General features: G+C 38.5%; 1 protein-coding gene across 3 annotated transcripts in view; it reads right to left on the reverse strand.

Annotated features, from left to right (window-relative positions):
* Positions 1-20,372: 20,372 nt before the first annotated feature.
* Positions 20,373-26,610, reverse strand: part of SLC38A4 (solute carrier family 38 member 4) — a 67,363-nt gene continuing 61,125 nt past the window's right edge. For all 3 annotated transcript variants that reach the window (XM_059682657.1, XM_059682658.1, XM_059682656.1), the window contains 3 exons: positions 25,488-25,632; positions 24,081-24,178; positions 20,373-22,598 (listed from right to left, as the gene is read on the reverse strand). In XM_059682657.1, coding sequence (XP_059538640.1) covers positions 22,497-22,598; positions 24,081-24,178; positions 25,488-25,632 — 345 coding nt within the window. In that variant the 3' untranslated portion in view covers positions 20,373-22,496. The remainder of the gene's footprint in view (positions 22,599-24,080; positions 24,179-25,487; positions 25,633-26,610) is intronic.

Below are 26,610 nucleotides of genomic sequence, written 5' to 3' on the forward strand. Positions count from 1 at the left end.
TATAACTCAAGACTTTATGACATCAACAGAAAGATGGATTTCTGTGTAGCTTTTTGCTTTTTATTTATTTGTTTGTCTGAGTTAATGTATGATTGAATCCTTAAAAGATAAAACATGCAGGATATATCGTTTTTAAGAGGCAGTATGCTTTGGCAGGTAAAACCACAGGTGCCGGTAAATCAGCTCCCTGGGTTCAGATGCCAACCCTGTCCCGCTAGAGTTGTGCGATCTTCAACAACTTACCTAATCCTCTTCTATAAAGTGGAAATCATAATCTTACTTGGTTATATGGTTGTTGTGAGAATTAAATAGGTTAATACATTAAAGGGCTTGGGAAAACTGCCTGCCCGATACATATTAAAAACTCAATAAATATTGGTATATATTTAACCCAAATGGCCTCATCTCAAAGAATCATCTTGTTCTTGGTATTAATATGAAAATGGCCCAGGGTCTGGTCCTATATACAGTGCCCCCTCTCCTAGATTTTAATACTTTCCTGTAGATTATAGCGGCTCTTGCTCACTAAACTCTTCTGCTCATTTCTCATGTCCTGTGGCTGTTCTCTTTTTTCCAACTTTGTTGGTCCAAATGTAGACCACAATCTCTTGTCCTAGGTTGCCCCAAAGTATCTTCATCACAAGGCAAGGTAGAAGAATTTTATCCAAGGCTGTAACAGCAGCAGCTATGCCACAGCACTGCCACTTACTGTGGACTCGCATGGAACGCCTGTGTGTTTGAAGGTCCATTGGATATTTCCATGGCCAGGAATGCGTTCCTGGCCACCGCTTTGTCCCACATGGCCAAGTTACCGAGCCTCTTCCTCTCTTTTTCAGCTCACACTTCTTCAACTCTCTTCCTTTTTAGCCTTGTCTCCTCATGTCCTCTTTCCTGGCTGCCAAAGAAACTCCATCTTTGTTTTAGACCCCACGTCCCACTAACCATGGCCTATCAGGATTATTAAGTAAAAAAATAATTCTCTCTCAAAAAAATGCTGCTGTTGACTTTTAAAATAAGTTTTATCTCATTAAATGCACTATATTACAATTGACAAATGCTACATAGTGCTGTTCTAATATGAATGTCCACCTCTGTATATCAATAATTCATAAACTCTAGTAAAAAGCCTCCTTTTATACATTTTACTACTATTTTGTGGAGGTTCACATCACTATTTGTAAGAGAGATTAATTTACAATTTTCTTTATTGTACTATTTTAAACAATTTTTTTGTGTGTATCAAGGTTATACTGGCCTAAGGAAATGAGTTGGGAATGCTTATGTTCTCTTCTCTGGGAGAGTTTCTGTAAAGGTATTGTTATTTCTCCTTTAATGTGTATAAGAGTTTACAGGTGAGAACACTGAACCTGGATTTTGTGTGTATGTTTATGTGTGTAAAGGTTTGTTGATAGGGTGTTTCTCATATAAAATTTTAATGTTTCTTATAAATAAAAAAGAAAAATTAGTTATAAATTCCTACAGCCCATAAAATCTATACAAGCATAAGAAAAAAATGAATTTATCTGCTAAAAATCAATAATGCAGTAAAAACCATAATATTCAAAATTAATATTATTTCAGTGTGATGGAAAATTGTTTTCCTTGGCTAAGCTGCAATTTGAAATGTGAATGAGGTGTTGTTTGGGTCTTCTGAGCTTGCTCTACCTAAGCTCTCTTGCGTCAAAGGATTACTCAAGTTTCCCATCCCTTTTCTTCATTCAAAATATGAGAAACTTTTCTTATAAGGTACACAGTGACATAATTTGGCCTTCATTTAGCAGAAATGCCTCATCTGTGTACTAAATCCTCACATTAGCTACCAGTGCGATGCTCTTAATAAAGGCTTTCTCCAAATACCAGTGCTGGAAGGGGGCTAGTCTTTGATGAGTAACTTTTCATTCATTCTCTCTCTCTCTCTCTCTCTCTCTCTCTCTCTCTCTCTCTCTCTCTCTCTCTCATCATTAACCCTCTTTATCAATTATCTCTCCTATTGAAACAGGTTCCACTTTCTGTCTCTCCTTTCCTCACCTTCCTGTTTCTGTTTCTCAATTCCCTGGTCTCCCTCCCCTCTTTCTTGCCATTCCTGCACTCTTTGCCTTCCTTTTCTGCCTTAAGAATAGGATATTTGCATTATTAGAAACATTTCATATTATTCCTTTCTAGAATAAAGCCCTTTTGACTTCACTATAGTGAGTTAGTATTTATAAAGGACTTAAAATAGTTCCAGACATATAGTAAGCATTTTTTGTTATTCATTTTTATTTATTTACTAATTTAAAAATATGAATATACTCTGGGGCCCATCCTGCTTTACAGTGATTTCTTTTTAAAACTTCAGGAATTAAACCACTCTGGATGGGATCCAAGATGGTCCTACTTCTTCTCAGTTTCATTGAGATGTAATCCTATATAATAAAAGCCTAATATGCAAATTGTCCCCTTGGGGGGTTCTACTGGAAGTTGGACCAGGAGACTGGGCATTCGACCACTTGCTATGACATGTGCTGACCACCAGGGGGCGGTGTGGAACATGGCGGGCATTGGTGATGCACTGCGACGCACTGCGACTCTTGCTGGCTACCTGGGGGCAGGAGTGATAGGGATGGAGGTGCTGTGAGAATGTGGGGAGCCCCCCCCCCACCCCCATGCTCAGGTGCCAGGCGCCCACAAGGAGCCCACCCTGCGCCCGTGCGGCCTCTTCCAGGTGAGACTGGCCACAGCTGCCAGGACTGCAGGGGCTGGTCGGGCTCCCCATGGGTTCACACAGGAGACAGTGTGCAAGGCCGGCCGGGAGAGAGCACGCTGCCTGCCCGGCTTCCATGTAGCACTGCCAGGAAGCCCAGAGGCCCACTCTGCGCCCCAGACCTTGGCGTCTGGCTGTGCTCACTGCATCTCCATGTGGGGACTCGGCGCCATGATTCAGGTGGAGGGTGGTGTGTGGGGGCCCAAGTGCTGCCCAGGGCCCAGAGGTCAGCTGGGACCTGCCCTTCCATGCCAGATGCTAGCTCTTCGATTGCCAGCCAGGCCCAGGGACCACACCCATGTACAAATTTCATGCAACAGGCCTCTAGGTGATATACAACATTGTATTGGTTTAAGGTGTACAACATAGTGATTTCCTATGTATATATATATTGCAACATGTTTACCACAGTTTTAGTCAACAGGTGTCACCTCACATAGTTATAAAATTTGTCTCTCCCTGATTCAGGCAACTGCTAATATGTTCTCTGTATCTATGGTTCTGTTTTTTGGATTACATGCATAGGGAGATCATACAGGACTGTCTTTCTCTGTCTGACTTATTTCACTTAGCACAATGCCCCCAAGATTCATCCATGTTGTCGTAAATGTTGCAAGATGGACTTATTTTATACTAAATCTTGCTCTTGAGTGTGATTAGAGGATGATTTTAATACTACCATGATAAAGATCCGAAACATCATTAATGCTGTAGTTGGTATAGTGCAGGGAAAATCACCTGATGCTGAACATTAGGTCTAATTTCATGTGATTAAACTTAAATATTATGCATAAAAACAACCCTGTTGTTTTAGATGCTCAGTTTTGCATTTATTTTAATACCCAGCTTCACACATATATTTCTGTCTAACAAGACTGGATACTGGTTTTCCAGAAAAACTCAGGAATAATTGAAAGGAACTACACACCTATTTATCACATACATATATGTATTTGGGACAATTTTAATTATAACCTAAGTGTGGGGATTTTTTTAAAGGACTTTAAAGATAGTATGAGAGTAGAGATATATTTACAGAGAGTAAACACTTCCAAGTCAGAGAGGATGTACCGGAACATGCATTCAGGGCCCACATCCTAGGAAGCTCATAACCCGGAAAGCCTGGCCTGTAAAAGATGTTGAATACTTGCAGGATGTGGAGACAGGATGTGGTGGGAAACCCTGACTCAGGCTCACCTGGGCCCTTACAGCTCTCAGCTGCTTTGTTTTCCTGCACTTCAAACACAATTGGTTAATACATTTATTTGATGGTCTTTTCATCTACACATGCTTCCCTAGGTCTTCCTGAGCTATGACCAGCCCATATGGATATTATGTGCAGAGCTCTCAGCCGCCAAGGTGGCAATTTACCTCTGAAGTTCCTTCAAAGGAGTATTTTACAACCTCTGCCTCTCAGCTTTTGAGTGTGAGGAAATGATCATTTTAAACAAGGGTTGCAATAGACCTCAAATTTGACACCTTCTTTGTTAGATGTAACCGGTTTAGGAGTAAACAGGATGGAAGAGTGGGAGCTCTCATCAAGAATGACCATTAGCAGAGCTTAATTCAAGAATTTAACCGACCCTGATGTTTGTAAACCGTCCTTCGCGTGGAAGTACATAATTTGCTATGTAAATTCTTCAGCAATGCTGATGAAAGCCCATAAATGATTTGTGGCCAAGCAAGGATCCAGCTGTTTCCTCCAATCTGACAGGGCCCTATCCGGCAAAGTGAGTGTGACTGACAGATGACTACCTCACAGGTAGGATGACCATATGTCCCCATTTGCTAGGGCAGTCCTGGTTTATGCATATTGCTTCCACATCTGTCTAGTTAACAGCCCTTTCACTCCCGAGCATGTTCAGATTTGGATAATAAACTTAATGGACAACTTATTTATAAACACACAAGAGGTCAAGAAAAAGTTACATCAGGATATGTAGCATCTGCTCTTGTCCTACAGGATTTTTGGAGTTTTGATAAATTGTGATTTCTGCTCATTGAATTAGGAACTTAATGGAAACATCAGGGACACCATGGGGTGGGTCCTTCCCACCAATCTGTACTCTACTGAGCACTGTATCCTCTGCTTAAAGCAGTGGTTCTCAACCTTCTGGCCCTTTAAATACAGTCCCTCATGTTGTGACCCAACCATAGAATTATTTTCGTTGCTACTTCATAACTGTAATGTTGCTACTGTTATGAATCGCAATGTAAATATCTGATATGCAGGATGGTCTTAGGCGACCCCTGTGAAAGGGTCGTTCGATGACCAAAGGGGTCGCAACCCACCGGTTGAGAACCGCTGCCTTAAAGCTATATCAACAAGACCATTGGCATCATTTTGCTTCCTTCCTACTCTTTCTCTTCCTTTTCTTCCTTCTTCTCAATTGTTACAGATTGTTTTTATTTTTATTGATTTTAACTTTATATTAATCTTCACCAGAGGATATTTTTCCATTGATGTTTAGACAGTTAAGGGAGCGGGAGAGGGAACAGAGTGAGAGAGAGAGAAAGACAGACAGAGAGAGAGAGATCAATGTGAAAGAGACATATTTACTGGTTGCCTCCTGTATGCATCCCTGACCAGGGCCAGGGATTAAACCTGCAACCTAGGCAAGGGCCCCTGACTTGGAATCAAACCCTCTACCATTTGGTGTGTGGGCCAGTGATCTAACCACTGAGAACATCACCCGGGCTATTTATTTAGTTTATTTTTTAAAATTAAATATATTAGGGTGGCATTGGTTAATAGGATCATATCGGATTCAAGTGTACATTTTTATGATACAAGATCATTATGTTTCATCTGTATTTATCAGTGATATTGGTCTGCAGTTTTCTTTTTTGATGTTATCCTTGCCAGATTGTAGTATCAGTTATGTTGGCCTCATAACATGTGTTAGGAAGTATTACCTCTTCTTCAATTTTTTTGGAAGAGTTTGAGGATAGATTTCAAATCTTTGAATGTTTGGTAGAATTCACCAGTAAAGCCATCTGGTCCTGGACTTCTATTTTTTGAGACGTTTTTGATGGTTGTTTCAATTTCCTTGCTGCTGATCAGTCTACTTAGATTTCCCAGTTCTTCATGATTCAGTCTAGGAAGGTAATATATTTCTAGAAACTTATCCATTTATTTTAGGTTATTAAATTTGGTTGAATATAATCTTCATAATATTCTGGTATGATCCTTTGTATATCTGTGATGTCTATGATAACTTTTCCTCTTTCATTTCTGATTTTGTTTATATGGGTCATTTTTTTCTTTTTTCCTTAATGAGTCTAGCCAGGAGTTTGTCAATTTTATTAATCTTTTTCAAAGAATCAGCTCTTTGTTGTATTAATTTTTTTGTGTGGTCTTTTTCTTTTCTATTTTATTCAATTCTGCTCTAATTTTTATTATTTCCTTTCTTTTGATGTCTTTTGGTTGCTTTAATTCTTCTTTTTCAAGTGCTTTAATACATCATGTTAGGTTATTTACTTGGGATTTCTCTTGTTTCTTGAGGTAGGCCCATCATGATATAAATTCCCCTCTCAGTACTGCTTTTGCTGCATCTCAGAAGTTTTTGTGTTGTATTGTCATTATCATTTGTCTCTATATATCTTTTTTAAATCCTCATTTGAGGATATGTTTATTGATTTTAAAGAGATGGAGAGAGAGACACACAGAGAGAGAAACATCGATGGGCTGCCTCCTGTACATGCCCTGACCAGGGATTGAACCTGCAACTTAGGTATATGCCATGACCAGGAATCAAATCCAGAAGTTTTTGTGTATAGGATGGCACTCCAACTAATTGAGTCACTCAGCCAGGTTGTCTCTATATATTTTTGATCTTACCTTTTATTTCTTCTTTCCCAGTCATTTCTTAGTAGTATGTTGTTTAGTCTCCACATATTTGTGGGTTTCTTTACTTCCAATTTTGAAGTTGATTTCTAATTTCAAGGCTTTGTGCTCAGAGGATATGCTTAGCATAATTTCAATCTTCTTGAATTTGTTGAGACTAGTTTTATGACCCAACATATAGTCTGTCCTTGAGAATGTTCCATGTACTCAGGAGAAGAATGTATAATCTGATGTTCTGGGATGAAAGGCTCTGTAAATGTCAATTTGGTCTAATGTGTCATTTAAGGCTGATATTTCTTTATTGATTTTCTGTTTGGATGATCTGTCTAGAGCTGTCAATGGAGGATTAAATTCCTCAACTATGATTGTGTTTTGGTCAGTATGAGGATTTCCTATAGTCATTTTATCTTTTGTTTTCTGGTAACTCTGTGCCTTCATTGGTTCTTTTCCTTTGTGTTCTTATCTGTAATTTTTGTTTAGTGATATTCCATACTCCTTCCCTCAGTTCTGGGTGTTTTGTGTGTGGATACCATTAGGTTTATGAAAAAGAAGTTTCATATGTACAGTAGTTTTTTTTCCTTTTGAATGCATCTGATCTTCACTCTCCTTTACAAATTCTGACCTTTATCCCTTCCCCTTTTATGTTTTTGTTGTCACAAATTATCTTGTAAGTTTGTTGGTAGTCTTACTTATAGTGTTGTGACCTTTCATTCTATGTTTCAGATAGAATAACCTCCTTGAATATTTCCTGCAATGGAAGTCTGTTGGTGATAAATCCCCTCAGTGTCTGTATGTCTGAAAAAAACCTTTATTTATCCTTCATATTTAAAGGATAACTTTACTCTCTATATATTATTCTTGGCTTGTAATTTCTCTCAGTATTTGGTTCCACTATCTTCTGACTTGTGGAATTTCTGTTGAGAAGTTCTATGATAACCTAATGGACTTTCCTTTATAGGTTACTTTCTTCTTTTCTCTGTCTGCCTTGAGAATTCTTTTGTCATTAATTTTTGGCAGTTTTAATACAATGTGCCTCGGAGAAGGCCTCTTTGGATTGAGGTAACTAGGTGTTCTGTTTGCTTCTTGGATCTGAGGATCTACTCTTTCCATAGCTTTGGGAAGTTCCCATCTACTCTTTGCTTGAAAAAGCTCTCTGTTTCCTTCTCCTTCTCTTCTTTTTCTGATATGACTATTAATCTTATTTTGATTTTTCTGATGGAGTTAGATAGTTCTTATAGAGCTCGTTCACATTTCTTTATGCTCAACTCTCTCTCTTATTCCCTTTGTATCATTTCTAGATTCCTATCTTCAATATCATTAATTCTTTCCTCCATATGGCTGGCTCTATTTCCTATGCTCTCTAGTCCATTCCTGATCTTTTTTGTTGAGTTCTTCATTTCCCGAATTTCTGTTTGGTTTTCTTTTTAAGTTTCAATATCTTTGGTAAAGTACTCATTTTGTTTATTAATTTGTCTTCTGAGTACATTAAATCACCTGTCTGTATTTTATCGCATCTTATCGAGTATTTTCAGAACTGCAATCTTGAATTCTCTGTCATTTATATCACACTAGGGGCCCGGTGCACAAAATTCGTGCACTGGGTGTGTGTGTGGGGGGGAGTGTCCCTCAGCCCAGCCTGCCCCCTCTCACATACTGGGAGCCCTCAGGCGTTGACCCCCATCACCCTCCAATCGCAGGATCGGCCACTTGCCCAGGCCTGACGCCTCTGGCCTAGGCGTCCGGCCTGGGCAGCGGGGACCTGCAGCTGCAGCGGCCCCACGATCGTGGGCTTCGCTTTAGGCCCAGGCAAGGGACCCCTAGCTCCTGGGACTGCCAGCTTTGACCGTGCCCAGCTCCCATCGCTGGCTCCACCCGTACTTCCTGCTATCACTGGCCAGGGCGGAAAAGGCACCTGATTCTCCAATCATGGCTGGGGGCAGGGCAAAGGCGGCCCCAGGGCCGCCTTTGCCCTGCTCCCCAGCTCTTAGCTCCCCCCTGGGTTTCCGATCACTGTCAGTGGCAGGGGGCTTCTTCCTGCTTTCCCTTTCGCCTCCCTGCATTGTGCCTACATATGCAAATTAACCGCCATCTTGTTGGCAGTTAACTGCCATCTTAGTTGACAGTTAATTTGCATATAGCCCTGGTTAGCCAATGAAAAGGGTATCGCCGTACGCCAATTACCATTTTTCTCTTTTATTAGTGTTGATATTTCCATTTATTCAAATTTACTTTCTGGAGACTTTTCATTTTCTTTTTGAGCTGCCTTGCTACCTTGGTTATTCATGATATTTGATGGGTTCCTTCTCAGTCTAGGCATCTATGTATAAGTGGCATTAGTCTAGCAGATTATTACAAAGTGGTCTTTCTATTCTTTTTCAAAAAGTGGCACTGAATCACAGTTTTTTAGCTCTGTGAAATCCAAAAGCTGACAGACTCCCCCCTCAATTGACTGCTATCGATGGTCAGTGTAGCCACAATGCTTGGGAGTGGGGTTGTCTCGGTGGGAACCAGCTGCTTTTTTTGTTTTGTCCTCTCAGTAATGGTGATCTTAGATTTCTGTGGGGGTCCTCCCTCCCCCATGTGCCCCAACCAAAGATCAGTCAAAGAGTGGACCCTTTGCTCAGGGAAAATAGTGATTCTGTAGTAACACTTCTTGGGCTTGCAGATTATGTACTCTACAACCCAATACTGAGGGTGACAGGAGGTGAGTTTTGGGGGTCTATAGGATGACAGGGTGCCCTGGCTTTTTTTCTTTGTTCAGAATGCCACTTGACAACCACGGCAGAACCCCTGTGCTGTGTTCTTGCCCAGGTCTCTTGGCAAGGACACAACTGCACCTTGCACTGCTCACTCCTGCAGGTGTGCTCATTGAGGTTTTCTGCTCTTCCTGGCTGAAGGAAGCACCAACCCCAACCAGCTTCCTCCCGTCTCTGGGCTGAGCCCTGCCATGAGCTCCTGGCTGCAGGGCTGCATCTGTGGCTAGTCTGGTCCCTCCTCCCTGTCCCCCTCCCTTGTTTGTTCCCTTGCCCACTTTTAGATGCTTCAATGCAGGGACCTCTGAGGCATACCTGTATGTTGAGCAGGGGATCCTTGTTGAGTTATAGCTGTTCAGATTGTTGAAATTTCAGGGAGCAAGACCAAGGGGATTTCTCACACCGATTTCCTCTAGTAGTTTTTAAATTGCATTTTCTATTTTAGGAATCTTTGCCCAAGAATTGGAATACATAATACAGCTGCATGTTAGAAATTGTCTTAAGTATATGCTTTACTGGTTACTTGTTCTATTTCTTCTAGTCTTGTTCTGTTTCTTGTATCCTATGTCATCCTGTTTCTTGAATTACATTTTTACGTTGAGTAATATCTTCAGAAGGTTATGTGGGTGGAAAAAATTTTAAATTGCTTGCATATTTGAAATTATCTTCATTTTGCCTTCATACTTAAATGGTAATTTGCCTAGGAGAACTTTCCAAATGCTTTTCACTCAGAATATTTTGGCTATTTCTTTATGGCTTTCTAGCTTTTCCTCTTGCCAATCAGAAGTCTGATGCCAGACTCATTCTAATTTCTAATTTTTCTTTCCTTCTACCCTCTCTGATTTTGAAACTTTGTGGCATTTTCTTTTTATCCTTGGAAGTCATAAAAATCACCAAAATGCATTGTTTCTTAATATTTTTTTAGAAAGCACATGATCAGCCCTTTTAATCTGAACACACATATCTTTCTTCAGCATATGGACATTTCTTCCATTTTTTCTTTGATATTATATTTCCTCTATGCTCTCTGTTCTCTCATTTTATTGGGGAAATATTAGTCCTCTGGATAGAGCTCCATAATTATTAACTCTTCTCTCATTGTTTTCATTTTTCTTTCTTTTTCTGTGTTCTTGGTAAACTTCTTATCTTAAACTTCCAGGTTGCTAAGTATGCCTCTAGTCCTCTCCATTCTTCTATTCAATCCTTCTACTGAATTTTCATTTGAGCAACCAGATTTTTTAACTCCCAAAGAATTATTTAGTGTTCTCATGCTTGAATTTCATACTATTTTTTATCATTTAATAGATATGATTTTCTTGAATTCTCAGAAGACATTTCTGTAAATAACTTTTTAGTATTTACTTAATTTCTTGCATTAATTGTGCTTCCCTTGAAAGTAATTCCTCTGTTTATTCCACTAATTGGCTTTTTTTTCTTAAATGTTGGGGCTTGGCTCTATAGTGGGTGGTCCTGTGTGATGGATAGGTTTCTTGAAAGGCTTGAATCTTTGGGGTTTCTGAAGGAGGAGCACAAAGTGATGCCAAAATGTTAGACAAAAATGTGACCGGTGTTCTGATGATGGGGGCACATTTAGGGCTTCCCAGGACAAGTTTGCTTGTAGATTATGTTCCTACAACATTCTTTCAAGAAGTCAAAGAATGTTTGGAAAATGAATTTCCCATGGAATCCTGTGTGTAGTTCATGAAGTTATGAACTTCTTTTGCAGATTGTATTATATATGCGAATGTACTGTGAAGAGCTAAAACTATGCAAGATTGGTATTAATCATGATGAAATTCTTTTGACCTGCTTTTCTTTTTTATATTCCCAGTCACCTAACTTTATAAAAGCTAAATTTTTAAAAAACAAACCCTCCGTATTGTAGGATTACTTCATACTTCACCCATGTATTTTCAAGTTCACAGACGGTAACATCACACTAAGCACTAAGGAGAAAATTCCAAATAAACTATAAAAATTATGAAATACTAATGTTATAATTTGATGAAAGATTATGAAAAAATACACTCAAATTTTTAAGCTGTAACTTTATTTGGAGCAGAATTATTTTTACAAAAAGTTACCAGTTTTAAATACCTCAGAACAAACTATTCAAAAAGTAACATTTTATTTCAAAAGGGTCTTGCTTATGTGGTCTGCCCTCTTTGTTATTGTGAATATTTACTTTATAAATATATTCTCCCTGTTATCAAATCAGGTGACTACCGGTGCTGAGATATCTGATATCAGAAGACTTTGTTCAGGTCATTTAGGGTTCACATCAGCACAATGTCTATAAGAAACTGATAATACATATTAATGTGTAGAAAAGAAACATTCTCACAAAAATGGGCAAAGAATATAAGCAAACAACCATCCAAAGGTTAAAAGTATATCACTAAATATATAGTCAGATTTATGCTAAATAAAATAATGGAATACTATATTTTCTCACATAAAGGCAATTATTAAATAATGAGACTATCAAGAAGTTATCAAATTATAGGAAAATGAGTACTCTTGTGTACTACCAGTGAGCAAATAAATTGATGCAGTGATTTTGACAGTAATTTGACAGTTTCTATTAGATTAATAATGTGCAGGCTGTATGACCCAGCTAGAAAAATATTTGCATATGTATATGAGAAGATGTGAATGATAGCTGCATAATTTACTGCAGCATTTTTGTGATAATAAACATATTAGAAACAACAGATGACCCTGACTTGAGGAGTAGCTAAATGAAATGTGATAATTCATACACTGGAGTTACCATAATTAAAGCAATAAATGAAATCTTTATATAAATCAACAAAATATATCTTAAAAATTATATTGAGCCCTGACCAGGTTGGCTAAGTGGATAGAGCGTCGGCCTGCAGACTGAAGGGTCCCAGGTTCGATTCCAGTCAAGGGCATGTACCTTGGTTGCAGGCACATCCCCGGTGGCGGGTGTTCAGGAGGCAGCTGATCAATATTTCTCGCTCATCGATGTTTCTGACTCTCTATCCCTCTTCCTTCCTCTCTGTAAAAAATCAATAAAATATATTTTAAAAAATTATATTTAATAATAAAAAGTTATAGAATAAATAGATCATATAAACTTACATTTTAAAAGAACACAAAAGAATTTTATGTTTTATTTATGGTATAATATAGAAAAAGGTCTGGAAAGATTCACAGAGAATGTGAAAAAAAGCTCCCAGGTCTCTTAAGTGTCCAGAACTGGCATAGGGTCATTTCAACTATTGGTCAAAGAAAGTCTCAAGGCCAGCTCAGATTCAAAGGGACTTCATTCCTTGATGGGAGGAGTGGCAAGTGTATGGGCAGTGGTGGTGGTGGTGGTGGAATTCATGGGAACCATCTTTGGAGACTATCTACCATATTTTCTTTTCCCTCTTTTAAGAAGTTAATATCCTCCAGTTCTTGGCTCTTTAACTCTCCCCTATATCTCCATCCAAGCTAGCTTTTAAGAAGATTTTATAGGATTCTTTTACTTTAATTGTTAACTTGAAACAAGATAAGCCATTCTGATGGAACATTTACATTTTACATCTCTCTCTGATTATGGCAAGAAATGATTTATCTTTCTTAAGACAAGTTCGGGCACTAACAAGAGGGGAAAGTGCTTTTCGGAGTTTTGCATTTGAGTCACACCTCATGGTTTTCTAAGTGCTTCACCTCCTGCACCTTCTTAAAAGCTGGCTGGGGATAAAAGGGTAATATTATCCTGCAGGGACTGAGTTCTCCATTCACGGATGCTGCCCAGAACTTGGCTCTGAGCTTCTGAAAGGTGTTCGTTGTTACCTGAAACAGAAGCATACTGTAACCACTTTCCCATGGCTTGCTGAGCCACAGTTAGTTAGTTATTGGCCATGTCAGATATCAAATGGGAAGGGAGGGACAAGAAGTCAGTGAGTCATCTACTCAAAACTATTTGTTGAGGTCAATGTAGCTGGACACTATACAAGGCACTGAGTGTACCAGAAGTGAACAAGACAGTCAGAGTCAGCTCTCACAGAGCTTATAGTCTCATGAGATATAGAGGCAAGGAAACAACAAGAGTAATACGTGTCAAGTACAAATAAAGGGAAATTATAAAGTGCTATGGGAAGACCACAGAGGGATCTAAACAGTGGTGTGCTGGTGTTTAACATCTGGCTCTACCAAAAAGACAAAACAAAACAAATGCCCCAAATCATTTGTAGTGTTTGTCAATTTCCATGGTCTAAAGACTCCAACCAGTTTCAAGCAGCCATCATGATGTCACTGATGGAATTGTAAAGAGGTACAGCCCTTGAAAGCCAGCACAAGACCACTGCACTACTCCACTGGATCTAAATGAGTTGGGGTGGGGGAGAGGGATTTCAGATGCCAGAAAGGCTCTCTGGAGGTAGAACCATCTAAGGTGAGAACTGTAGGATGGGGAAGAATAAACCAGATGAAGAGAATCACAGAGAAATGTTCCATATAGAGGGGACGGCGTGTGTCAAGGCCTGAAAGGTGAGAGAGGGCACGGCACACTCGAGAATTACAGAGGATCAATGTGGATCAAGGGCATAGTACTGAGTAGTATGTATGTGTGGGTCAGGGAGGGAAGGGGCACGTGTGCATGTGTTGTGTGCAGTGTGGTGTGTACACATTCATGGTGTGGTGTGTCCATGTATGTATCTGTGTGCATGTGTATGCATGGGTGTTGTGTGGCAAATGTATGTGTACATGGTACAGTAACGTGTGTGTGTGTGTGTGTGTGTGTGTGTGTGTGTGTCTTGGCTCTAGCAAAATACTGGGTGGCTTAAACAGTAGACATTTATTTCTCACAGTTCTGGAGGTTGGGAAGTCCAAGATTAAGGTTTCTGCAAATTTGGTATCTGGGAAGGACCCTCTTCCTGGCTTGCAGAAGGCTGCCTTCTTGCTGGGCCCTCACATGTAAGAGAGAGAGAAAGAGCCCTGTTCTCTATCTCCTCTTCTAAAGGCACTAATCTCTTTATGGTGTAATGAGGTCATCCTCATGACCTCAGTAGTGTAAGCCCTGAGAGTTGTTTTTGTTTGTTTGTTTGTTTGTTTTGTAATGCAAATAGCTGATTTAAAACTTTAATTGCCAAAGCATCTACTAATATTTCAAAGAGGTATCCACTTCTAAGACAGGTATCTCAAACACACACAAGCCATGCGCTAAAAAAGAGCCAGGCTACCTCCCTGCACTGAGGATCCTTTGTTTCAGAGATCTTGGACAATTCCAGTAACTGATCATATCGGCCTAACCGGTTTGGCTCAGTGGATAGAGCCTCGGTCTGCAGACTGAAGGGTCCCAGGTTCGATTCTGGTCAAGGGCATGTACCTTGGTTGCGGGCACATCCCAGTAGGGGGTGTGCAAGAGGCAGCTGATTGATATTTCTCTCTCATCAATGTTTCTAACTCTCTATCCCTCTCCCTTCCTCTCTGTAAAAAATCAATAATATATATATATTTTTTAAAAAAATAACTGATCATATGGATACTTGTGTAGTTTTCTCTCTCTTCCCATGCTTTAAATTCCCACTCTTATGTTTTAAATTCACAATAGAGAATGACCTCACAAAAACTTAGTTCTCCACCCTTCACCCTAATAAAAACAGAATCCCAGGCTCATGTTCTATCTATCTATCTATCTATCTATCTATCTATCTATCTATCTATCTATCATCTACCTACCTACCTACCTACCTACCTATCTCTATCACTCTCCCTCCTCCCTGCCACCTCACTGTGTGGCCCCAGGTGTGCTATGTAATTTCCAGATCCCATGATAATAAACCTTTTTTTTTAAGTTTCCTGATGGTTATTTCTGAAAGGCATCTTGCAGTCATAATAAGAATCACAAGGGCTGGGCTGGCCACTACTTTGGTTACTGATAGGCTGAGACCAATACAAAACACCTCATCTAAACCTAATTACCTCCCAAAGGTCTAACCTCCAAATACCATCAGATTGGGAGTTGGCTTTTCAGCATGTGAATTTGGCAGGGATACATTCAGTCCACAGCAGTATGTGTGTTGCTGATGAAAGAAACATGGGACTGGGATTTGAAGAGTTGTATAAACCAGGAAGCTATATCCTGGCCCTTGACTTTAATACAAGATTCTGTCCAAATTGTGGGGCCACCTGTCTTTCAGGGAGATTTTGATATCACGAGAACCCAGCAATTTTACAACTGTCACTTGGTAAGTTTTCCTCCAGCTGAAGGCTCCTCTGTAGACTCAGAGGGTTCCTAGGGAGGATCCAGCTCAGTTCATTTGTGTTTCCTGTGGGAAGGGCTTTGATGCAGGGAGGGCCTCTCCCAGGTCACCTGGCAGGGAGGAGAGAGAGTGATAGAGATAGATAGGTAGGTAGGTAGGTAGGTAAGTAGGTAGGTAGGTAGGTAGGTAGGTAGATAGTTCTCAAACTTGCAACTCTCCCATGAGAGTTGGGGTTGGAAGGAAAATAATGTAATTTGATTAGATCATGCTAAATAAATAGCCCAAATTCTTCCTAACACTCTACTAAACAGTACTTTATTTAATAGCATTATTAAATAGAAAATGATCCATGTGATAAGCATCCTTCATAGATATACAATCATCTGATGACATAGACTATCTTATCCTTTCTTTCCTGCAAGGCAAGGTGAGGACTAGTCATCTTAGAAACTATACCCTTTCAACAACCTATCAGTGGCTGGCCAAGATTTATACCTTTAGAAAAAAAGATAATGCAAAATGGCAACTATTTTGGGCCTTCTTTAAATTGCCGAGTTCGCACAGGCTGAAAGAAATGCTGATTATACATCTGGGAACAGAGGTTTGGGCTGCAGACCAGGTTTAGACAACCTCTTACTCACCAAGTAAAACTTGGTGAGTTTCCAAAATGTTAAGTTAAAAAGCTGACAATAATGGAAGAAATATGCCCATCACTTTGAGGAGAACAGTCACGTTTTCCTCTTGAGATGATAATACCAGAACCTGACTATAAAGTAATCACTCTCATGTGACTTATTCACAGATAATCCTGATAAAATGCTCCATGACCCTGTGCCAGGGAAGATTGACAAGAAAGAATTGGGTTTCTGTTCTTATCCCTCCAGGGCTGGTGGAAAAACTCCAACTTAGTGACACAAACTTAACATCAAACTGAGGCAGGATAGTAAGAAGCTAGGAAAATTTCTTGACATTGGAATAAGAGAAACTGAGACAAAATAATTAAACAAAGCCAAACAATTTGAGCAATTTACAGCCTGCTAATGAATCACAAGGTTTTATCTTCCAAGGACATAAGGAGCAAATGGTTTACATATTCCACTCTCTCAGGGCAGACCAGCCTTGGTCAGGTCCCTCTTCAGTATCCTTCTTTAAAAACTAATCATAAAATAACCCTGATCCCTCTATACACACATTATAATGAATCAACATATGAAAGGACATACCTGAAAAGCGAATGAATATTCTGCTAAAACCTCCCTGCCACCTCCCCTAAGATTCCCACAGGCCTCAAGACCAAGAATCACGGTGTAGCTCTTACTAGTGATACATCCACCTTGTATCTCTGCTCTTTCTCCTGAACTCTAAGGGGCCCCATGAGACTTGCAACCAGGGGAGCAGCTCATCCAGGCTGACCCCCTGAACCTGTCTTCAAGGCCCCCTTTTTCTCTGACTTTCCAATGAGGTGACAGCAGCCCTGCCCTGGCTCACTTTTTTCACTGACTTTTACTTCTCAGTGGGCCAAAGCAGCCCCACCTAGGGTCTCCCCTATTGCTTCTTCTGTCTTAAGCCTTTTCTTTGTTTCACTGTCCCCAGCTTTAATAAGCATCCTCTCAAAGTCACATGGACTCATCTTATGAAATCTTTCCTGCATAAAGACAAGAACCCACACATTGCTGGCCAGCCCGAGGCATTCCTGCTCTGGGTCCCGTCCCCATCCAGTAACAAAACTAAGAGTAACGATTGCGTCTGAGGAGCCTATGGCTAGAACTACCCGCTGCTGTGGCCAGGCTCGAGCTTAGGAGACCAGGAGGTCAATTGCAGTGTGGTGACCATTTATTTTTGGGGCCTCCATTTCCCTCTTATAAAATGGATATAATAATTTCTTCCTAATGGATATAATCATTTCTTTCTACTAAGCTAATCAATTAAACTGAAATCAGATTGATTTGGAAAATAATTCCAATTGCAGTGAGTTCGTGTTTTATTTGGTTACCTTCTGTAACCCTCCTTTGGTCTGGCCTGGCCTCCTCAATCCCACCTCCAACACACACACACACACACACACACACACACACACACACACACACACACACTCTAGAATTAGAGTGGCATATGGTGATGGTTACCATACCATTTTGTATTTCTGTGCTCAGAAACTCTAGAAAAAATGAGCCCCATATCCTTTTGACCACAGAAAGCTAATACGTTTTTTTAATTGACTTTAAGAATTTTTATTTTAAGATGAACCATTATTTTATATGCCACTAGAAGAGGAAAACTGCTGCCAATTAAAATGATATAAAATGCTGTCTTTTTTATTTTTGTCAGTCTTGGTAGAGGTTTATCAATTTTATTAAGTTTTCCAAAGAAAACTTTTGCTTCATTGGTTTTCTCAGTTGTTTTCCTATTTTCTGTTTCCTTGATATATGCTCTTAACTTTATTAATTTTTTTCTTCTGCTTGCTCTGGGTTTATCTTGTTCTTCTTTTTCTGGTTTCTTAATGTAAGAATTTAAAATATGGATCTGAGAGCTATCCTCTTTGTAATGTTAGCATTTAGTGCTTTAATTTCCTTCTCAACACTGCATAAAGTGCATCCTATTAATTTTGACAAGTGTATTCATAATTACTTTTGTGACTTCTTCCATAGTGTTTTACTTTCATAGGTACCTATCAAATAGTTCTTTCTAAACTGTCTACTGGTTATGTTTTGGCTTTCATATTGAATTTTTTCATTTTGGTGTGTGATGCAAGAGAAAATGGCAACTCTTTACATATGAAAGAAATACGTCAAAATAATTTCAATTAAAATATAATATATATTTATAATTCCAGGCCCCAAAAGCTTATTTCTAAACTTATTTCCTTTTTCAATCAGTTTCTTCAATATTGTCCATTAAATAGTTAGTGCAAAATTTTTATTGGGAAAAGACAGTCAGGAAGGTGCATCCTGAAGAGGCCAATGCTGTACATACGGCTTCTGCACAGGAGGCAGAATGCTGAGTCAAGAGAAAATGGCAGAACTTCCAATCTGGTAAATAAAAATCAAACGGAACAATTTCTCCTGTTTCATTTATATGTATCTCCAACAAAGGCTGAGAAAGCTAATAAAGTTGATTACAAGCAGCCAGTAAGGTTTTTTTTGCTATCCTTGGCCTGTCTATGTAGTACTGGATCTCAACTAAGATTCAAAGTGATTTAGAAAAAGTTACTTTTAAGGAAATATCTGCATAAGACAAGAGTTATATTGCCATATACTAATAAAGCAAAAAAGAAAAACCAACAGAAAAAAGAAGACTCTTACACTCCAAATTTGAAAATTTCAACATTAATTACAACAATACCATTCCAATTAATCGTATCCTGGTTAGGCAGGAATTGTAGAGCTCTAAGCTGTAAACACCTAGCCCCAGAAAGATGTAATTAAGACACATTAGGAAAATGAGTAGCATGCTATATACTGAGGAAATATATGTGCAGTCTGACAAAGAACATATATCCAGAATATAAAAAGAACCTTGGCAAATCAACAATCAAAAGACAAGCCACCTAATTTTAAAAATAAACAAAATATTCGAAAAGGCACTTTAGAAAAGGAAGCATGAGTGGGCATGAAACACGTGGAAGTTGCCAACACTAGTCATCAGGGAAATGCAAATGAAAATCACAAGATACTATAGGTGTCCCCCCAAAAATGTATACACACTTTGAATGACTAAAGTCAGTGTTTATTAACATATAGTTCATTTTCAAAATTTAAAAGAATCTACAGTAATGAATATGAATATTTTTTTTTTGTTAATGTCTGCTTTCAACTGGTGACCGCTCTGGTCCAAGCACTGCAAATAACATGAAGCAATGGAATTGCAAACATCAAGAATCTTTTCCTTCAGTATTTGTGACCCTCAATTAATCAACTGTTGCCAGTTTTATACCATAAACTTTATCTTTTATGTATCCCCATAAAAAAGTCTAGTGGATAAATTTTCTTTGTTCAAAGCTTAGTCTAGCTTCCCCCATTATTTCAACCAGTTAAACCTGAAAAGGAGTGAAAATTGAGTGAGTTATCAGCATTTGTTATAATTATAAAGGCAGTGTTTGTACTTCAACTGTGCTTTCAAACTTCCAGTAGCATTTTAGGATGAATTTCCTTTGTTCAAAGCTTAATCTGGCTGAAAATAAAGAAACATCAATTCAACTATCAGCTGTTAAAATACCAAAAATGTTTTGGGGACGCCCTATATTTCACACTTACTAGAAAGGCTATCAAGTATAAAATACAACAGCGAATGTCAGGGATGTGGCACAACAGGAGCTTGTATACTTACTGGGGAAAATGAAAATGGTAGAACCACTTTGAAGAGCTATTTGGAAGTTTTTTAGAAAATTAAGCCAACACTTTACCATATGACCTGCCATTCCCACTAAGAGTCCATTTCTGCCCAATCCTCAACACGCGCATGTTGCTTTCCTCTCCAAAATCTTCCATGTCTTTATCTTACTATTCTCATGTTTCTGCTAGTCCCTCTTTTTTTCCCATCTCAAATGAATTCTCCCTAATTAACCATAAAGGGATTAACTTCTTCCACATTTATTCTAAGAGGTATGTATGTGATGATATAAAATAAAGATGATTTAGGATTAGCTGTGTATTTTGCCTAAATAAGATGGCAACTATTTTTGACAGCTACAGATGTTAGTTCTATGTCAATATTAACAATGATAATAGAACAAAGAAAGACAATATTTAGATTTAAAATTCTTTTCTTGTATAATTCAGAGTCTTTAGCAATGGAAAAAAATCACATCATAGTCATTTTGAAAAGTTCATTTATTATATACCAATATACACTTTCTGTAATAAAAAAGCCTCCCAATGCATTGAACCATCTTATAAATGAAATAAGAAAATAAAATTTTTATCTGTTTACAAATGGGGTTAAATTAACCATATGTATGTCTGCCCTGCAGTCTGAATTCATCCCGAAATGGCCATGAGAAAGAAATGGTGCTTCATTATGGGGCATTGTAGTATTGCTCTTGAGTATTTATATAATTACATATGTTGACATTTTTAAGTTAGTCATTTCAAATGTAAAACATTCAAAATATATACAGATTTTACAGTTTTCCACTTTTTTGTTAATTATTGATATTTACATTTAAAAACATTCAGATTAAACTTTTTTTAACACTCAGAAAGCAACTTTTCCACCTGCTATCTCTTTAGATGAATGAAAATACATCTTAAAGATGCTGTTTGGAAAATTTTTTCCAATAATAGTAACTTAAAAGTTATGATAGTTTCTAGTAATGTTCAATTTCCATAAAAAAGTGCACCATTTTACAGTATTGTGCCTCTAGAAAATAATATATAAAACAAATATATTTTCTTATAGCACATTCCAGAAAAACTATTAGAATATGATTTAATATTATCATACTTATATGATACTTGTATTTCATACTTGGCTTTACTAAAATATAAAATATAGAACAAATGTTCTTGCTACTGATTTGAAAAAAAAGTAGCAAACTCCAGAAATTCCAGGCGGTAAGTACTATTTTTTAAATCCATTTCATGTATGTTGTAGAAGTGAGCAAAAATAATAGTTTGCTTCTCCTTGTAGTGTTAGCATTTATTTTTATGGAGAACTACTCAACATTGTAGTAAATGGCAAATAAATGTCAGCAAACACCTGTCTAAGATATAATGAACTAAACGCTATTGTAGTTATGCTAAATTAAATGAACAGTATTATTAATAATTATTTGCAAATAAGAACTTATTTTCTTGTAGGTGATTATGATATTACTGTAAACATTGAAAAAGAACATTACTGAGCTATGTATAACTTAGGTTTCAAATTTAAAATATCCCCAATAGACAGATACATACAAAAGGATTTTTGAGCCCATCAACTTAATTCCCTGCCCTCACCCCAAATAATATAAATGTTTTGACTGTAATGAGAGACAAACTACACATGTAAAAAATAAAAATCAGATGTACCAGACATTAAAATTCTGGTGACTACAGAATAAGATTATATACACAAACATATAGCAATCACAGTTTCCTGCACTGAATGTTTATCAAATAAAAATGTATCAAACAATACTGGGTAGTGTACCTCCACATGAATTGTGGTCTTCTAAAAATTCTGAATGAGAATGGAAGACGAGAGGGAGAGCATTGTTCAATAATAAAAGTATGATAAGAGGACTAAGACTAATATGAAAAAGCAAATGCTTCCAGAACAGGCAGTTTAGCTATAAGCATTATTTTTGTTGTTGCTCTATAATTTAAATAAGACCCCTCTCTTAATGTTTAAAAAAAAAGTCTAAATGAAGAAGTCATTAATTCAATGTCACAAATAGGATGGGCAAAATATTCTTTTACTGTTGACAATAAGATCTTCTAGCCTGGTGTCTGATCATTCATATATCTTACAGGGACAAGTTTGTAAGACATGCCTTTTGCCTCTGTTATTAAATAGATCCAAAGTGTTTAGTGCAAGATTAGGGGAAGGCATTAAGTGGTGATAGCTTTGCCACCAGGGCATTTCATTTGATATTCTGAGAATACAAGTATTTGGTACTATGGAAAGGGGGAGGGGACTCTCTGATGACCATTACACTCAGCTACCCTTATTCTGTTTGTACAACAGCAAAAATACATCATCTTATACTCCTCTGGCAAAACCTGCATAGAAATGTGCACCACAGATTTTAAACACATAAACAGCTACTCTTGACAAAAATGATGATTTTCTCTTCTGAAGGTGCCTGGTGATGTTACTGGTGAATATCTTTGGAATCTTCTTGTTACTTCCTATGAATAACATTCCAATCATCGGGGTAAAATAGCTCACATGTCCTTTGGAGCTTAATTTGTAACCACTTCCAGTGGAAAAAGAAAGTATTTTTCTTTGGGTTAGTGATGCTTGGAATTCGGGGGATTGTAAATCCAGTCCGTGATAATGAGCGCCATGCTTCCACTCATGAAGATGATGCCAACCACGAGGAAAATTAAAGCCTGTAAGTCAGAGAGAACTTGTGAGGAACACAGAAACCATCCTTACTTAGCAAAGCTTGTGCTAAGTCAGTAAACAGTAAATTGTTCACCTAAGTCGGCAATCTGATTTGCCTATTGAATTGTATTATTCTTATAGCTCAGCTATCCATGCCTAGCAATTCAGTCAATTTAGAAGCCTAGTTCAGGAAAGAGGGTGAATACATTAGAGAGATTGTAACCCAAATGTTCAAAATACGGTAATGGTTCATTGATTTGGTACATCAAAATGATGGAATACCCTGGAATCATTAAAAAGCCAAGCAACAAAAGACAATTTAATGACCAGGGGAGAGCTCACAGTCTTTTAGGTGAAAAAAAGCAGGTCATAAGAGAGTAGTAGGTGTGATAAAAATTTATAAAGCAAACAAAAATAAAATCCTAATATATGTTGCATATTCCTTGGGGGAAAAAACGAAGAGTGTGTGTGTGTGTGTGTGTGTGTGTGTGTGTGTGTGTGTGTGTGTATGTGTGTAATACAATGCTTTAGAATAGTAACACCAGAAACAGCCTTATTTAGTACCACACAGGTCAATCTCCCAATTCTACATACTAGGAAGCAGCTGCTAATTTCTTTTTAACTTGAAAGAATCTAGAATATAATTTTACTCATTTTTACACCTGATAAACTGAAAATAGGTCACAAAAAGATCAAGTAACTTGCTAAGGTCACACTGTTATAAAGCCCAAGGAAGACTACACAGAGTAGAAACTTGGAGGTGAGATGACTGGAGGAGCTTTTGATACCAAATTGTCCCGAAAAACCCCAAGAGGTGAATGACTCCCAGGCAAAATTCAGTGTAATTCAGTTAGAGGCTTCTTTTCAAGTCTTAATATAAGACTTTATTAAGCAGTCATGGATAATATGTAATTATTGGGAAAACAATTATTTCTAGTGTATTTTTCTGTAGTTATATTACAGAAGAGAAGTACATACTCTCTGGTTTCATAAAACTATGTTTCATATCCTAAGTGGCTAACCGGGAAAGGAGTGCTTCTGCTCTGGATGTCCGTCCACACCAGAGGACAGCAAGCTCCTGCGGAGGGGAAAACAAAAGCAACCTCTTTTCTTTGGGCCTTATACCTAACGGATATGGCCAAAGTGTTTATGAACACTGTCCTTCCTGCGTAATTTCCCATAAAATAGTGCCACAAACGCTGAGTGGGGGAGATGGGATGCATGTGTGCCTGTGGGAGAGCTCCATTAGCCTCTGACAGGTAGGAAGAACTCAGCCCAAGATATTAGGTATTTGAAGAGAAGAAATCCCGGAATCATCTGAGCCAGAACTCCAGCCTTCTTTCTCTCCACCAGAGAATTCCAATTCACCTTTAATTGTTTATTCCTGTTCAGCAATTCATATTTTTTTTGAACCATGTGTATTTTCTGGTTTATTCTGAGTAGTCAAAGAACAACTTATAATGGGGAAAATTGCAAGTCTTACTTACCCCAACCTTTTGGGGTGACCGAAGAGGTTCTTTCTTGACAAGTTTAAGATAAAAAGCTGCTGGGAGAATGAAGATCAGCATAGTGGCAGAAGAAGCCCCTGAGGAGAGAAACACCAGACAGGTCAACGTCTTACATAGCAGATCTGACTCAGCAAAGCAAAGACACCAGATCTGAAGCTGCCCTAATCTTAGCACTAAATCCACTAAGATCCTCTGTGTTGCTTATTCAAAGGAGATATGTTTATAAGGAAAATTAAACTACACCTAACATCATAGCTGCATACTAAGTACACATAACCTATAATCAATAATAAAACGACCAAATGTTACAAATTTACAGGAAATTAATCCTATATAATAAAAGCCCCGCGACCGAATGGCAGAATGACCAGGAGGACAGGAACAACTGAGGCCCCTCACCCTGGCTGGCCCCACCCCCAATCGGCCCCCATTGCGGCGGGCCAACTGGACCCCACCAGTGCACAAATTTGTGCACTGGGCCTCTAGTAATACAATAAGCATCTACTAAGGAGGCTGAACTCATCACACACCCTTCCTATTTACTTCTAACTTTTCAAGTTGCTTTTACCTAAGTTTTAGAAGTTTTATACAGTATTGTATTTAAAGTTGTAGTAAACCCCCAAATCAGCAGAATAAAAATATTAAATATATTAGCAGGCCACACAGTAAAGGGAAATAATATGCTTTACAAAATCAATCTCCTCCTCCTCCAAAGATATCCTTAATTCTCAGCTAATCACAGACCCGAGAGAGCATCCTGAGGGTAAAATCTGTCTCCCTTATTTTTTGCTGCAGAGTTAAGACCTAAGTGCAAACCCAGGGTCTACTCCAAGGTATAGGACTTGACTTCTGTGGGGCTCAGTTTCCTCGTCTGTCAGAAAAGGCAGCTGGACTAGATGACCTGTAAGGTAGCTTTTGGCACTAACATTTTCGGATTGTGTGAGTAACTTCCAGTGTCATCTGGGAGAAAGGGAGGGTGATAGCTGGAGCCCCATGGGACTATTTGGAAGCCTGGGAGCCTCAGACAGATGGGGATTCTCGGCCTCCCAGCAGAGGCTCCCCGTCTGCCATTTAAGGGGCTATCAGCTTGAGTTGACTACATGAAAAGGTGGAGGGATTAAGAAGTACAAGTCGGTAGTTACAAAATAGTCACCGGGATGTAAAGTACAGCCTAGGGAATAAAGTGAAAAATATTGTGATAACTAGGTATGATTTCAGACGGGTGCTGGAAATTTCCGGGGGAACACTTCATAAAGTATATGGTTATCTAATCAGTATACGGTACACCTGAAACTAATACGAATTAATAGTGAATGTAAACTGTAATTGAACAACAAAATTTTTTTAAAAAAGTAGATGGGAAAAAAAAGCCTTTCTGAAACTTACCTATGAATCCAAAGATGTATTTTATATTTGGCACAAGGATGACCAAAAGATTGTTAAGTGCAATAAGCATGGCTGCAATCAGGATATGTCTTATCCAGCTGAAGGGCCTTTTGGGAAATAACAGTGTTGTCACTGATGTACGAATCTGCAACAAGAAAGTTCGAAGGCAAGGTCACTGCTTTGTTTTTTACTTTATTATTTAAAAATAGAGGCCTGATGCACAAATTCGTGCACGGGTGGGGTCCCTCATCCTGGCTGGCAATCGAGGCCAATCAGGGCCGTCTCGCCCAGTCCAGGTGGAGGGACTGCAGGAGGTTGACTGGCCAGGGGAGGTTGGCTGAGGGAGCGTGCTGACCACCAGGGGGCAGCTCCTGCATTGGACATCTGCCCCCTGGTGGTGTCATAGCGACTGGTCGTTCAGTCAGCCAGTTGTAACCGTCACTTCGGCTTTGATATGTATAGATATTCTCATTGCTCTGGAGCATTTTCTTTGTTTCTCCTTTTTCTCCCAGAAAATACCTTGATGCTGATTTTTTTTTTTTTAGAATTTCCTTACTGTGATAAAATACACATAACACAAAATTCACCATCTTAACCATTTTTAAGTGTACAGTTCAGTGGTAATAAGTAAATTCATATTTTTCATATGTACATACAGTATAAGTACAGTATAATAATTTTTTCTTAAAATCTCTCAGAAAGAGATAAAATAGCAGATAAGAGATATAAATCAGAGACAGTAAAACCCTTGTTGATTTCTAATTATGTCTTGTCAGACTGGAGCAAGTGTTAAGGGTGAGCACTGAATTGCTTTGCATGGGATTGCAAATGGAATCTTTACAAACCTGGGTTTTTCTTAATTTTGCTTTGTACTTAACATGGTTTTTTTTATCCACCTGATTTTTTTTAAATGATACTGTGTTTACTCCTTTCTCTGCTTACCCGTTTAGGAACACCGCCCCCCGCGCCCCCCCCCCCCCAATTATAGATGATAAATACACAAAAGACAAAGAACAGGACCTAATAATGCCAACATTCCTCAGAGTTTGTAGCTTAGAGTCTTGCACACAGCAGGCACTCAGTAAATGTTGAATTAAACGGAACAGAACAAACCTTCCCCCTC

Source organism: Myotis daubentonii, chromosome 2 (genome assembly GCF_963259705.1).
Source record: "Myotis daubentonii chromosome 2, mMyoDau2.1, whole genome shotgun sequence".
Taxonomy (NCBI): Eukaryota; Metazoa; Chordata; class Mammalia; order Chiroptera; family Vespertilionidae; genus Myotis; species Myotis daubentonii.